Source organism: Rhinolophus ferrumequinum, chromosome 10, assembly GCF_004115265.2.
Source record: "Rhinolophus ferrumequinum isolate MPI-CBG mRhiFer1 chromosome 10, mRhiFer1_v1.p, whole genome shotgun sequence".
In the NCBI taxonomy this organism is placed as follows: Eukaryota; Metazoa; Chordata; class Mammalia; order Chiroptera; family Rhinolophidae; genus Rhinolophus; species Rhinolophus ferrumequinum.
In genome coordinates, this window is record NC_046293.1 from 67,689,865 (window position 1) to 67,706,362 (window position 16,498).

Below are 16,498 nucleotides of genomic sequence, written 5' to 3' on the forward strand. Positions count from 1 at the left end.
AAATAACTTCAATTAATTAAATGACTATGGGGCTGGTGAACAACCAAAGTGAATTTAAAAATGAAATCGACAACCTTAGAAGTAGAAGCAGGTTGGGAATTAGTAATGATGCCACTGGCAGAGCCTCCTCTGTTCTTAATTCATTTTCACAACTGCAGACAACGGACTGAGCAGCCCAGGGCACCTGAGGTCAGCAGTCTTATCAGTGGACTTAAACTTTGGTTTTCTGATACCTGGACCAGGGCTTGTGTTTTCTGGAAACTCTCAGAAGAAGTTGTTATTGTATAAGAGGCTAGGGAAATTCAAGTGTGTTATGGGAGAATACAAAAGTTTTATGATTTACAGAGTGCTATGAAGTAACCTCATATAAATAAATTGCCCAATGCTTCAGTAGTTGTATGACAGTTAAAATCCCCTATAAGTGATTGTGTCAATTATTAATTTTCCTAAGATCAGATGTGGACAATTTAAGCCGCCTTCCACTACTTCCTCCAACATATTCTAAAGAATACAGATTAAAAATATTTTAAACCCAAGATCATATCAAATATGGGGGAAAGACATAGAAGGCAAATTTGCATGTTATGTTTAAAAACAAGCTTGTTATATCAAAATGACAATAGTGGGAGCTGCATATCATTACTGATAAATCTGTGGTGAAATAAATACTTTCAACAACTCCTGTTTTCTGAGCCATGCCAAAATATATTTGGTGGAACTGAGCTTGCTTTGGTCAGTGCTTTAAAATTAACAGGTCTCTTAAAAAGATCAGATGTTTCTGCTTGACCCATAACTGATTTTTTGTACCCCTGGTACATATTTGTATTCAAACTCTCCTTCAGTTTTCTCCCAAGATGTAAATAACTTGGTTGAAAATTTAACCTAGTGCATATGTGGCTAAACTCTGCACCCCAGTAGAAGTGCAGGATTCTGTGTTTCTGGAGATCCCAGGATGGATTTATTTCTAAACCACATCTTAGAATCTTGTGCCTCTTTTTTCTTTTCACCCATTCAATAGCAGAGTGAATATGATAATTTCTTGGATGTTTCTACTGGAGTTGATAAGGCAAAGGAAATCGAAAAAAACATTTCACAATTATGTCAATATTACATATATTAATCTTTTTAAAAAATCTTTTTTTGGTGATTGTGATTACTGTATCTACTTGGAGCATTTTTAACATGCCAGTATGAGGAATTGAGCCAGGGCTGGACTTTTATTGGTGATTTTGTCCCCCAAGTGCAATGTAAATAGGTGTTTTAAAATGCACTTTCCGAAAGAACACCGATGCAAACTCTGAATTTTTATTTGATCAATCATTAAATATCTTGGTTTTTAGTTAGTCATAATTTTTGCCAATTTAATTATCAGATAATTTCTGTAATAAAAATAAATATTTAATCTGCCACTGGGGAGTCACACTGAGCCACATGAAATGTTTAGAAGAGTAATACTACAGTTCAGTCCACTTGCTTAGCCTATGTGGAAACAACTCATTAATACCCAATCAATCTGATTTTTTCACTCCTTCCTCAGAGGTCTGAGAGAAAGAATTTGGATGAGGGCAGGAAAATTAGATTTTACCATGTGTGGTATACCTTTGAGTCCTGGAAGTTTTCATCCCTCACTAGGTAGACATTGGAGGAGGCCTTGGTTTTGTCCTAGGGGGAAAACTTACCTTTCCTGGTTTCCAGACTGCAGCGGAGAAAGAGTAGAAGACAAGCTCCCTACGGAAGTTCCTCTACTTGAGGCAAATCCTCTACTTTTTGGTTGATAATTTGGCTGAAGGGTAAATTCATCACTTGTTGAAAATTGCAAATAAAAAAATTCTCTTAAATTTGAAATGTTTACACACAGCAGTAAATTATCTCCATTAGGCAGAACACATATTCACCTTTTCCTCAAGTAGGTGTGTAGCGTGCACGGGAAAAGGGTGTGGATTTATGCCGTAATATTCTATAATAGAATATACTTGCTTAGAATTAGGTAAACTGTTCATTTACCTGAAGTAATTGCCGCTTTTGGGTAGCCAGATGGCGAGCCTGCCCATGTTCAAAGTAGGGTACCTTAATTTAGATCCAGATGGTCGGATTGAAAGAGGAAATTTACCCAAAGTAAATGAACATTTTATTCACTTTCAAAAGGCAGACTCTTCAAATATATGGTGATGGAAGGAGAACTGACTCTGGGTGGTGAACACACAATGTAATTTATAGATGATGTGATACAGAATTGTACACCTGAAATCTATGTAATTTTACTAACAATTGTCACCCCAATAAATTAAAAAAAAATCAACGTAAAAAGAAAGAAAGAAAAAAAGGCAGACTCTTTTTCTTTGACAAACTTTGATTGGGTCTATAACATGCCACAGTGCCAGAAGACAGAATAAAAATAGGAGGTCTTTTTCTGTTAAGGATTGTTTAGAGAGAAAGCATGATCTCCAAGTAAAATGGGAAAATAACATTGTGGTTCTCAAAGAGAATTGCAAGAAATTTTTGCAAAAATCTTGTGGAGAACATAGAGGATTTTATGGGTAGGCATTTGATCTCTTGTGGTATTAGCGTGCATGGTTTGATGCCTTGTACTTTTTCTGGAATGAATTAATAATCATGACATTTAATAAAAACAAGAAAACCACCACATTGTTTTTATGTCGAAAGAAACCTCATTTCTCCTATTCACTCTGGTGAGGTGAAATCTTTACATGAGCAAGGTGGTGTATATAGCTCTATAGAAAGGCTTTGAATTGAAAAATCTGTGAGAACCATTTGTTTCTGTGAAAACTTTTTCATATTATTCCTTAATGAATTTAGGAATTGTTTTCCTGTCAGGCATATGTAACCATATGGCCAAACTGAGTCCAGTGCTGCTGAATTTTGGTCACAATTAAAAATGCCACCAGTAAACTAAATCTAGAAAATACTTTTTTAGAAAAAGCTTTGACCATTTCACGACTCATTCAGGGAGGAAAATCTATATAATTGGTGTTTATCTTGCTGTATTTTTTTCATGGTGCCATCTGATTTGATCACTCTGGATAGTAATAAAGTGTACACTTTCTCTAAAAGAGTTAAATTAGTTTGCTTGTGTTTTTATTTATTCAAAGCAACTTCAAACAGAGCCTATCTGCTCTGGATCTCTTTCAAGCAAAGATGTGACTGGTTTCCCTGTGATCGTTTAGTTTGCACAGCATGCTTATTTCCTCAAACCAATTTTTGCCACCATGTATGTGGGCACAGGGCAACAGTTTAGATTTGCTAGAAGATGGTGGCATTTGGTCGTTATGATTACAAGAATAGGACTCACTTCTTTAAGCATGACTTCAAAGAATGACATAAAAAAGAGTGAGGAAGACACACTTAACCCTTAACACATCAATGTTTTATAGTCGGTAAGAAAGTGCGTGCCTGCATTACTCCATGTTCATCCTCCCGCCCACCAACAATGCTGATCATCATTGTCATTCTTTTCATTCTTTTCCTGTCCTTTATATCCTTTTAGATTTACATTAGTGGCGGGGTTCCTCCAGAGTTTTTCAAAGTCCCATGCAATCCTGCTTTTTGCCACTAGAGAGTGGATGCTCTTTCCAACAGATAGAATTTTACTACATAGAATTTGGGAGAATATAAAAGTGACACATACTCCCTGCTTTCCTCAGTTTCCTGCACAGTCTGAAATGATTCACAAACAGGTCCAGCTAAATGGTGGTGGTGGCGGCGGGGAGGCTCTGAGGGTGGCGTGGCGCTGAATAGGGGGAAGCGCCCCAGCCTCCTGTCCGTCCTGACAGCAGGTGCACCTTCTCAGTCTCTGAGTGCCCGAGTGGCCCCAGGGTTTAAAGAGCTCTGGCACCAGTTGTGTAGAGATGGGGGTGAATCGATTCTTCCCAGTGTAGACTTACGTTGACTTGCAGGATGAAGTTTTAGTTTCATTATGCAGCTCTTTCCTTATGACTGCATCACTCAAACAAAGAAAAAAATCAAAGGATGAAAAAAGTGAAGTTTTAAAATGACTGATGTTAGTTACTTTTCATCTCTTTGACGAGTAGGTGCAAGCCACTTTTGGTTGTGTTGCTGGATGGAAAAGTGTGTGTGTGTTTAGTGTGTTCAGGGACTCTAGAACCAGACTGCCTGGGTTCATATCCTGACTCTGCCGCTTATTAGCTTTATGACCTTGTCTGAGTTTCCTAATGGTTCTGGCTCTGGTGTCCTCATCTGTGGAGTAGAGTTAATGGCACCCTATTTCATAAGGTTATTTGTGAGGACTGCATGAGTTAAGTCATAAAGCACTTAGAACAGTGTCCGACAATCGGTAAGCACTTTGGTGGGGATTATATATTATTCTATTCTGTCATGGCTGGAGATCTATTTGTGATGGTCCCAGGTCGTGTAGAGTCAGTGTTGTTGTCTTGGGGCTTCCCCTTACCAGCAAGACAGAGGTGGAAGGAAATGGTCACCGTGACATTTCTTCTGCTACCGTTGTCTTGCCGCCTAAGCAGAAGTCAAAAGATGGTAGAGGAAGAAACAGGGCCCCCTCGCCATGAAGAAGAGAGTGAAGAGAGAAAGGCTGTGACACTTCACAGGTAGAGAATCTCCATGCTTAGTTCAGACAGTGTGAGATGGAGAGGGCTGAGGGACTGGGAAGAGTGTGGGAAAGAAAGGAGCTCACAGCTCTGATTACCGCACTGCTCCCTCTCAGCAGTGAGAACAGCACAAACCAGTGACTGAAAGGTCAGGAGGGATACCTTCCTTGTCACTCACTGGAAGCTCGCACAACATATAGAAAAACCCCAAGTACCAAGGGAAAGGCACATCAGTCATTAAATATTGTTCTCCAGTCTTTATTTGCTTTCTGATAGTAGCAGTACTTTATAATCCTTACATAAAGCTTTGCCTCTTTCCAATATTAAACAAACGAATCTCCGACACTAGTTTATTTATTCTTATGAAAACCTAATATTACGGCCTGGGACATTAATGTTATGCATTCATAATACTCTTCATCAATGGTGATCAAATACTCAGTAGTTTTGATAAGACTATTTAGTATACAAATAGGAAAACAATTATGAATATTATGCTCTGTTTTTATAACACAATTATTCACACATGCACCATTTCCTACATACATATTGCTGGCATTATTGCATTATGTTTTTAGTTTACTAGAATGGTTATTTAAAAAAAAACAGACTACACGCTTGCTTGTAGTATTGAATATTCAGCAGGAGAACTTCTCTTCTGAAATGGCAGAGGTTTAATGATTCATTGAAGTACATAAAAACACACAGTCTAACCAATATACGTTTTGACTTAAAATGTTTTGTCTTTGGGTGATAATTTGCATTTTGATTAACAACCTTAACTTTAAATGGGACATGTGTAAGTTCCATGACCTCCTAACTGAGTCTATTTATTACAAACAGTTGAATAGTAACCAGATGACCCATTGTAACTTTTCTTTCAGAGTTTTGATTACCAATCTTAAACTATTGCAACACTAGGCCATTTGCAGTTGCAGTAGAAGTAGGTTCAAAGATCATTTTTCACTTTGCTGTATGTGTGGTATGCATAGATGTGGCCAAAACGGAAACCTCTCAAATATACCATGCCATTTGTGAGGCTCTCTTGGTTTTGGTGGGTTCCACAGTGAAAAGTCATGAATCAGTATGAATACTAACAGTATTATGCAAATGTTTGTTTCCTCTGCATATTTTAACTTTATTAAAAGGCAAACTGAAAATAATGGAACAGAAATTGTTTTGTATCACATACTGTTATTTGTTGGCAACATCAACCAACGTTAATGCATTACTTCTGCTGAATCTTATAATGACTTGACACAAGTAGCTTGCCTAGTGAACTTCCGCAGAAATAAGAAGAAATCAATTCTCTATATCCGTGAGAGACAACATAGAGCTTTAAGCTCTCTTTAGCTCAACCAAAATGTCAAGTAGACAAGTTGTTAAGAAATCAAGTAATTTATTTTAAATAGAAGAGAATTAAAGTACAGGTATGTTATTCATATTTTTCTAATTATGCTAAAGTGACATCCTTGGAATGACACGTTTGGAAGCGGATTTTTTTGTGGTAATAGAGGGATTCATTAAAAGATAAAAGTGATTTTGTTTAAGAGAGCAGGAGAAAAACAGACAATAAAATACTTGTCCCCATTAACTTCTGCCTCCTGCTCTTTTATTTTACTTCTTGTTGTATTTCCGTATGTATTTCATATCCATATGGTTTATTAAAATGTTTTCTATTTTTAATTTTTTTGTTTGTATTTCTTCTAGCTGGTATCCTGTACCACCTCCCACTCACTTCAAATTTACTCAAATCCGAACTCATTATTTTCTATTCCAAATCACCTTCTCTAGAGGCCTCTGATGTTTTTAATGACAATAAGCAGAAAAGAAGCCTTACTTCTACCAGTTGAAGTTAACCTTAAATTATGTGCAGTGAAGACAAAATTATATTTTTGAAACCCAGCAGACACTGTTGCCTGTGATGGGCCCTGAGCCTGAAACTAGACCTTTTTGTTAGAAAGGAGAATATTAAGGATGAGAGAGGTGTTAGAGAGGTCTGGCAGTCCTGAGATCAGATAAGACCAGAACCTATAAAAGAACAAACAAGACACTAACTTAATATGTGAGTCAAAGCTTTCTTAAAGGCTTATTTCTGTACTACCCATGGTCAACTTGCTCACGTTTCCATCATCTCTGACCCTAATATACTATTCAGGCTGCAAGACCAACTCTTATGTTTCCTCCTCCATAAATCCTTCCTTCAGTTTTTAAAACTGGCGGTTCTCAACTGGGTCAATTTTGTCACCCAGGGGACATATGCAATGTCTGGAGACATTTTGATTGTCACAGCTGGGGAGAGGTGGTGTTACTGATGTCCAGTAGTAGAAGCCAGGGATGCTGATAAACATCCTACAGTGCACACAATAGCTTCCAACAATGAATTATTATCCAACCTAAAATGTCAGTAGTGCTGAGATTAAGAAACCCTGATGTAGGAGAATGTAATTTATACATTTTCCCTTTGTCATGGCTTTTTGTATGATACCTGTTTAGGTATATGTTTAATTTCTTTTATTAGAGTATAAACTCCTTGAAGAAAAGAAGCAAGATATTTCTTTCTCTCCTCAGTATTAAACACTCAAAAATGAATGATTAAGAGAAACACATGCATTGTAGAACATATAGTAAAAAGCTAGTTAGTGGTAGTGTCATTTAACATTTTTAAAAAACCTCATCAAATTCAGGAAATATTTCTAATTTTTGTTCAGTTATAGGCTCTCAAGCTTGGAAAAGACTCTAAATGCAACCTAGTCCAACTGCTCTTCTTTACCAAGGGACTGTTTTGATTTCCTAAATACTGAATTGAAATTCCGTTGCAATCGTCCTTAGGTGCCAGACTGTGAAATTGGTATTTCCTCATTTAGACATTATCAGAATATATGTTGGCCCTCTGTGCATAGATATATACTGTGTGTATGAATTCATTAAGAATATTAATTGCAGGAAAAGTCACTAAATGATCTCTACAGTTCCTTCCAACCCTGAGAATCAGTTATTTAAATTGCTAGCTTCTCTCACATATTTACTTACTACGTAAGGCAAAAAGAGACTACACAACATGATTCTTCTGCATAAATATTTGGTTTATTAATCTCTCATTAGCCCAAAGGCATTTAGAACTTCTATATCTAATAAATTCCTACCCATTAATTACTTAGTGCTAAAGACACCTTTTACATAATGACTTTTACATAATGACTAATACCTTCTAATTGCAACCACTCTGTTGAATTCTTGTAGAACTTTTCACCTAGTATTATTAGTATTACAACATATAAATATAGATCCTTTTCAATCAGATTGCAAAGAACTTAAGGGCAATAATGGTTACATCTTTTTTAAAAAAATTCTACCGTGTACCTAATGTAGTAAAAAGTTTACATAGCTGACAATATTTGCTCAATGACTGGAATTGGAGTTCTCAGAAACTTGAAAGTTAAAGGGGAACACTTTTCCTCATATATGAAATCACATAGGTAACTTTTTAGTGGCCTCAGTAGAGAAAGATCAAGCTCAGTAAACCTCTTAATTAATAAGACTGAAAGATAAAATTCAAGAACATTACGTAAGATAAAAGCAAATGATGAGAAAATTGTAAATGGGTGCATTTAAACTAAAAGGTACTGACATTTCATTAAGCAAAAATTATATTGCTATCAGTAAATATAATAGGGAAAAATATTACCATGATTTTGACAAATTTGGAAAGAACTTTTATTACCAACAGTCAAATGAAAACATTGTTTATAAATTTTGCCTAAAAATTAACTTTGCTGTTTTTGGAATACGATTGCCTTTTACTCAGACACAGAAAATGTGAATTTTAGACCCAGCTTTGCACTAATTGCCTGTGTAACTTTGGACAATTCACTTAACCTTACTGGAACTACTTTTTCATTTTAGAAATTTATGAGAGCTAGACAATTTGTTTCTAAGATTGCTTCCAACTTTGACCTTATATTTGTCTGAAGATTTATAGTTAAAACTTCTTTCTCATATATTATCTCATTTTATCATCTCGACAGTTTTGTAAGGAAGGCCTAGGAAATGTTATTGTTTTCCTTCTACTAATGAAAAAATAGGCTCAGGCAGTTAAGTGATTTACCAAGTCTTGTATAAGCAGCCCAGTACCGTTTCCAAGATAACTCTCAAAAACCCTTTCTCTGAGAGTTAGTATACAGGTAATCTTAAAACTGTCTGATTTTTCTCTATTTTAAAACTAAGCTTTAATAAGGTAGGCCCTCAATGATAAATGTGAGCTTCATAATTTTAAAATAGTGTAAACATTTACGCTGTTGCATCTCGCGCTACGAGGGTTGTGGGGAGCAGGAGGGCGGCGCAGGGTTAAGAAAAGACAGTAGCCATGAACAGAGTTTAAGCAGAGCCAAGGGACCTTCAGCCTCCAGGACTGGACTCGGCCAAATCGGGCCTATGCATTAGCTTTTATTAGTTAGGTGGGGAAAGTAAAGGAGATAAAGCTTGTCAATCTCAAGATCTGTGAATCCCATACATCATAATAGGAAACTGATTTGAGCCAATCACCCTTGCCTGCAGGCAGCTGAACTGTAAGTCTCAGGATGTTTGTACCTCCCCAAGGGACAAAACCTTTATGCATATGAATAGATGAAGAACACATCACTGAATCACTTTCCTTGCAGGTTATGGGAAGGAATGCAGCCACAGAGGCAGAGGCTTTCCTTAGCTGGGGGAAAGTGGGGGGCTGTGCCCACCTCTGTGAACCCCGTGGGTTCTCCTGTTGGTCCCCACTCGACTGTGCCTGGCTTGAGTTGTCCCCACCATGGGGAATCTTACTCGTCATTGGCTGACCGGCCATCTTTTTGGGGCCAATCAGGGAGACATAAGGTGCAAGCACAAAGGTGAAGCAAAGTCCCTGAAAGGATCCGTCTCACAGACTCTCCTTTCTTTAGGGGCAGGTAGGAGGAGACAGACGGGTAGGCTGCTGTGTGGTAACATACACCTCATGGTTTGAGCCAGGGATAACCAAAAAGATTCAATGCACACGTCAACCCCTATTGATTGATAGTAGCTGTCTGAAGTTGTATGCTGAGAATAATTTTGAGGCCAAGTTCAGACTGAGTAGGGAAATGTACCATGTTAGATTAACCATGTATACTTTGGATGATGGAGAGGGGAGAGGAGCATAACTACTTATGGGGGAAACAGCTTTTTAAAGAAATTACTGTAGAACTCAGCCGTGTTTTACAAAAGGTATGATGTTGATTTGCCTTGTATCAAGTTTTACAACTAGTATTATTTTAAAAGTTTAGCTTTTGTTATCAACGTTTTCACAAATATGGCCTTTTCTAAATTAAAAGAGTGTCCTTCCTCAAGTAGTTAATGAGTGTTTTCAAACTGTGAAAGAGGGCATTAAATATACCATACACACACACACACACACACACACACATCAACATGTTTATTATGAGATATTTGTTATATTAACATATCATAATATAATAAGTATATATTATGAGTAGTAAAAACAATGGTCTCTGGATTAGTCAATGTAAATATAGGTTATAGCACTCCAAGAGCGTCTGAAGATATTGTGAATCAGTGGCTGCCGTTTTGACTGGCTGCTATTTAGTAACAGCCTGCTGGGTGCTATTCATCTGTTCACAGTGACAGATGCATTACATTCTCTTCTCCCCCACCTCCCTACCCCCAGTTTACAATTATTTTGAATTAGGCTTGATTATTTCCTTTTAAGCAATAAACACCCACACCTTGGGGACATTTAGTAATCGTCCAGGGTGACATGGCTAAGAACGTTGTAGAGCCAGAATTCAGACCAAGTTCTGTCAGGTTTCAAAGTCCTTTTTCTTAATAAAATCAGGTCATGTCTTGCTGAAATTTGAGGGAACAGATGTTTCCCGGTGTGATTGTGTATGTTCTGTATGTATCTGCTGACAACTTCTGGATTTTAGTTTCACTGTCTTCATATGTTGTACAGCTTCAGGGAGGAAAGAGAGGCACACCAAAAAAGAGAATTATTATTTTCCAATATTTGCCAATGTGATGCTAATGAGTTGTTTCTCTGTAGACTGTAATGTCTTGTATAATAGGCACTGCTCTGGGTTTAGAGAATTTACTTTAATTGAGACAAAAACTTCCCTGAAGAACTTTTATTGTTGGGGAAATATATATGAATGGTGCTTTCATGCTACTCATGCATTTAAGTTTGGTTCCAAAATGAAAAGTATCTTGCAATTTGGCAAAAATACTTTGTCAGCGGAAGCATGTAAAGTGGTCATAACTCAAGCCATCAATGTAATTGGGAATGTCATTTTCTTTTTTCCAGATTCCTTGGTGTTACTCAGTTTTCGCCTACACATGCCAGAAAGGCATTTCCTTGTTTTGACGAGCCCATCTACAAGGCTACTTTTAAAATCAGCATCAAGCATCAAGCAACCTATTTATCTTTATCCAACATGCCAGTGGAAACTTCTGTGTTTGAGGAAGATGGATGGGTTACGGATCACTTTTCACAGACCCCTCTCATGTCCACATATTATTTAGCCTGGGCTATTTGCAACTTCACATTCAGAGAAACTACCACCAAGAGTGGGGTTGTAGTAAGTATTTTAAACTTAATGATGTTTTTGGATAATGCACACTCTGTAAAGTAACCTTATTTCTGGATTAATAATGAATCATTCCTATAGCTGAATTCTTTCCTTAACTAACCCTTGGGAGGAAAATTATCTTCCTAGAGAGCCAGAGAGGAATGTCTCTTTTATACCCAGCCTTTGTATTCCTTTAACCACTTCCTCCACCTCTGCTATCCCTGTTCCTCTCCATCTCCAGGTATCTCTGGAGTAGCTGTTGTTTGTATTGGGAAATTGCCTGTTTCTATTTATATTGCTGAGAAAGCTGTTTCTTTTTATTGTGAAATATTTTGAATATACAGAAAATGTGGAGAATAACACAATACACACCACATAACTACTAGCCAGCTATATAGAATCTAAACATTTTACCATCTTTGCTTCTACTTTAATTTTTGAGAAAGTAAGACATATTGGATAGAGTTGATGCTCTCTGTACCCCTGTCTGATCTCATGCTTTACCAGCTTTCTTAGAGATAACCACTCTCCTGAATTTGGTGTTTGCCATTTCCATGCATATAATTATATGAGTATTAAGTATGAATATATACATTTATAATACATGTCATGCTTTAAAATTTCATCTAAGTGGTTTTATATTATAGATATTATTCTGCAACTTACTTTCATTTCATTTTATTTTTTGCTTAAAATTATGGTTTTGTGGTTTATCTGAATAGAATCATTGAATGAATATATCAAAATTTGTCATCCTCCTATGGGTGAACATTTTAATTTTTGTGATTTTCAATGATTAACAAAAATGCTTCAGTGAGCATTTTTGCATATAAGTTCTTCCAATGTGTTAGAATTTCTGTAAGGTATAAAGCTTCTTTTAGCTCATAGCACCCAAGTGTATAAAAATATGTTTTTAGGGAAGGGTGATATATAGGAAGCCTGGAGAATTACTGTCTGTATTAAATTTATAATAAAAATCAATCAGACTCTCTATGACAACTATCATTTGTGACACCATGGTGTTCTAGGTACTTTTTGCATGCTGTTGAATTGCATTAGTCAGGCTAGGTCAACCATGCTGAGTTAACATTTTTTTTCCTCATTTCAATGGCTTACACAATAAATATGCATTTATTTTAATTTTTGTGTCAATCCTAAAGCAAGGTATTATGACTCCATTTTTCCAAATGAGTGCAGTAGATTGAAGTTTAAAGAGATTAACTGTCCCAGCATCATAAAGTAAGCAACTGGTGGAGCCACAAGTCAAACCTCTGTTGGTTTGATTCCATATTTTGGGCTTTTCCACCCTGTGCCTTAGGAAAATTCTGTTTCATCATTTCACTTGTGTGTCTGTAAGATAATTCAGGTAATGATTCTTCCCATCCAGTAACCATCGTTTTCAATGTTGCTTGAACAAAACAAAAGAAGTGAATAGAAATCTATATTCTTATTCTGTAGGAAGTACATAGCTCTATAATAACCTAAATTTTGAAAAATAGGCTTGGCTAAATAAAGTTTTCTCAATGTTACTTTCAATATAAATCACTGTGGAGCCTATTGAAAAAAGTTAACTCTACCTGCATACAAAATTAATGCCATTATTAGCGAACTGCACATAGTGAATTCATCTACATAATCATTAAAATAATGCCTTAAATGCTGGCTATAGAAAGCTAGATGACATTTTACTCTTTTAGACTTATACTTATTTGATATATGGAATTCCTCTGATGTTTGTTGATGTCTCCTATAGCTATTTCAAAGTTGTACACATTGGATCATCCACAGAGAAGAAGACATCTCATTTCCTTTTATAGCTTCAAAAGTTGATGATTGACTTGCTGTGGGTCGGCTAGCATCACAGGGTACAATGGAAATGTTTTTTCCAAGTATTTTTTCTTAAATATGTTCTCAATCCATCACAATTATGCTTGCTGCTAAATGACCAATGTTTAAAACCAGACACATTCTAATTATTTAGATGTAACTTTGTATTAGAGTTAAGAATCTAAGTAATTAGCAAACATTTTAAAATTCCTCTGTAATAATTTTTATGTAGGGAAGATAAAACATGCTACTAGAGAACATTGAAAGGTCAACTGAAATAAAATTTTAGATTGTATAATCTAAAAATACTATGAATAGTAAAAGGAAAACAAAATTGCTATTGGGAGCTCTTAGTTATCAACTGTGGAAATATGGTTCAAAACCTGTATCTCTTTTTCTGTCACCCCTTTCACTCCAATCTTTCTTTTCATTGACTTTCCTCTTTATTACTGGGAGTACATTTCTCAACTCTTAACAGCTGGAACAAGTGGAAGTTTATCTTTAAAATCCTGGAAGTAGGATGGCTAGGTGAAATCCAGGTGGTAATTTTGGATCAGTAGCTAAAGCACTTTCCTTTAGGATATGAAAGAGCAACTCGAGTAGCATCTTAATAATACACAGCTGAATTGTAGTAGTGTCTCAGGTGTGCATATTTGAAGCATCATCATTATTTGCTTATCAAGTTACCTATACTCTGCAAGGCACTATCCTAAGTAATTAGAAAGATAAAAAATAGTCTAAGATCCCTCTAGTACAGAGATTGCAAATGCAACTTTCAGATTGAATCCAATCTTACGGACCTGTCTTGTTTACCCATCCCCACAATGGCTTAAAATTTTTCTAATTAGTTGTCAGCATTTACACATTGGGAGATTGCACATAAACTTATTTATTTTTGGCTTTTCTTGAAAAATTGGAAAGTCACAGTCCTTCCAATGTGGGTAATTGTCAAGCCCACATTACTGCTTGACAACATTTGTTCATTCACTTATTTCTTCAAAAGATATTTATTGATTGAGTGTGAGGTATTGTTCTAGGCTCTGGTGATATAACAGTGAACAAAGCAGACAAAGTTTCTACTCTCAGCAAACTTATATTCTAATGAGGAGAGAGTGACAATAAACAGATAAATGTAACATATGTCGGGTGATGATATATGCTATGAAGAAAAGCAGTGTGCTGAAGCTGAGTGGTGGCTGGCCCATGTACACGGGGCATTCGCTTCCCAGCGTAACTTAATCAAGACCACTTTTGTCCTTTGTATCGAGTCCACTTCACTGTTGCATATTACCTGCTTTCATTCTGTAGGCATTTGGATTTTCAACTCTTGTCTAGGGACATAATTCAAGAGGGTAGCCAAGGAATATACACTGGAAAAGCAATGAATTCACTGATTGTGACTTCGTGCTCTTAGCATTCACTACTTGTTAAATTAAAGTTGTAGAAAATAAATTAAAGACAGTTTTGAAGAGGGAGAAATTGCCAAGAGTTGGAGTCTAGCATATGCTTCATGGAGGAGATAGGATTTAATGTGGCTCTGAATGATTGATGGTTTGGTCTTAGAGGAGCAGATGAATGTGGCCATAAAATCCTTGGCCGGGAAAATGTTAATAAGAAAAGAGATATGGATATCTATGGGAAATAGTGTAACTTTATGATTATAAACATGGATTTTAGAATCTTATAAGTCTGATCGCTCCTCGACCTTCTGGCTAAGATCAAGTGTAGAATCATGTAAGTCTGTTTTAGGATTTTCACTTTGCTTCTCTATGAACTTGGTTAATTACCTAACCTCTCTTTATCCTGGTTTTCTTGTTTAAAAATTGAAAGTATGAATTTTTCCTTTATAATATTGTTTCAGTTACTATCATGGCCTAACTACTCCAGAATTTAGTGGCTTAAAACAACCATTTTACTACGCAATAAGTTTCTGTGGGTCAGGAATTCGGAAGGACACAGTTGGGGACACTGCCTCTTCTAAGTGATATCAGGGGCCTCAGCTAGGGAGATTTGATGATTGGGGGTGACTTGACTGGAGATCAGAATCATCTGGACCACCTTTAGTAACGTGTCTGGTGGTTGTTATTCCAGTCTTCTGCAATGTCAGCTGGGGCTGCTGGCCATAGCATTTATACGTGGCTTTTCCACATGGCCTGGGCTTGCTCAAAGCATGGTGGTCTCAGGGCGGTTGGACTTCTTACCTGATGAAGTAGCTCCAAAGGTAAATGTCCCAAAAGAACTAGGTAGAGCTAGTTTTGATTTAGCCTCAAAAGTTACACAGTTTCACCTCTTCTCATTTTTAATGGTTATAAGTCACTAAGGATGGTCCTGATTTGATAGACAAGAACATAGACCCCACCTGCTGATGGAGAGCGTCAAAGAATTTGTGGACTTGTTGTAAAATCAATACAGTCTGACCTCTGGTCACAAATTATTTACATTCATTTCACATACAAAGTACACTTGCCAATAGGTCTGATTCCATTATACCATCAGGCTCAAGTTTGAGGTCCAGGATCTCACCGTCTAATTTAGGTCTAGGTGCAGCTGAGACTACTTGGGTTTGGTTTCTTTGAGCATGGTTTTTCTCTCTCTGAAGACCTGTTCACGAAGGAGACAAATTATCTATCCCACTCCCCACCCACATGAGATGATGGTAAGATAAGAATATGATTATTGCAATAGACCTTTCCATTCAAGAATAGAGAAAATGAGAAGATACAGCATTTGCTGGCCCATAGCAATTCTGAAATCCAACAGGACACATGTTGGCAATTCCTTAATTATGGCTCAGTGCTGCTTCCTGTGAGGTGTTCCTGGAGCTTGGTCCTACCCTTGGGGCTCTTAGTTTGGCCTTCTAAGGCATCTTTTCTCTTCCAGTTAAAAAGTAGTTTGTGTTTGTAATTGAATAGTCTTCTGGGCTTGCTTCCTACTGGTAAAAAGCTGGGGGTCCAAAGGCTTATTTTTGTTTTGTATTGGCTCAGTTGCTTTCAGTCCAAGCAAGTATACTTATGTAAAAAAACCTGTTGGCTTTTTATGTATTAAGTTACATCCATTTCATCAGATGAAACTATACCCATAGGTCTCTTTAAGATGAGCCTTTGTCTACCTTGAGGCTTTGCCCTTAGCATGCTTAGATGCTCTATGATTTAACAGAGAGGTTTGATGAGGCATAATCTCAAGATCCTTAGAAAACCTATATGGGGCATCACTTTAAGAGTATCTGAAATCTTCGTTTCTGAAGTCACATCTTCGGCCTCATTTTTAGACTGTGCTTTCCTCACAGGAACCTGTATTTATTTCCCCTGAGGCTATTTCTTACTTTGAGAATCTTTTGCCATCTGTGGAGAAGAGGCTGGGAAGAAGAAGAGTTTTAATTTCAAGCGTAGAAATTCTGACTTTTTAATATTTATTTGGAATTTTGCTTGGAAACCGGACAGTTTGTTCTTAAGTTTTTCTCACCTTTTTTTTTTTTTTTTTTTTTTTTTTTTTTTTTTA

General features: G+C 36.7%; 1 protein-coding gene across 1 annotated transcript in view; it reads left to right on the forward strand.

Moving 5' to 3' along the window:
- TRHDE (thyrotropin releasing hormone degrading enzyme) overlaps positions 1–16,498 on the forward strand; it is a 358,378-nt gene that overhangs the window by 2,330 nt on the left and 339,550 nt on the right. The window contains 1 exon segment of the mRNA XM_033118026.1: positions 10,909–11,182. Within this exon segment, the coding sequence (XP_032973917.1) occupies positions 10,909–11,182 (274 nt within the window).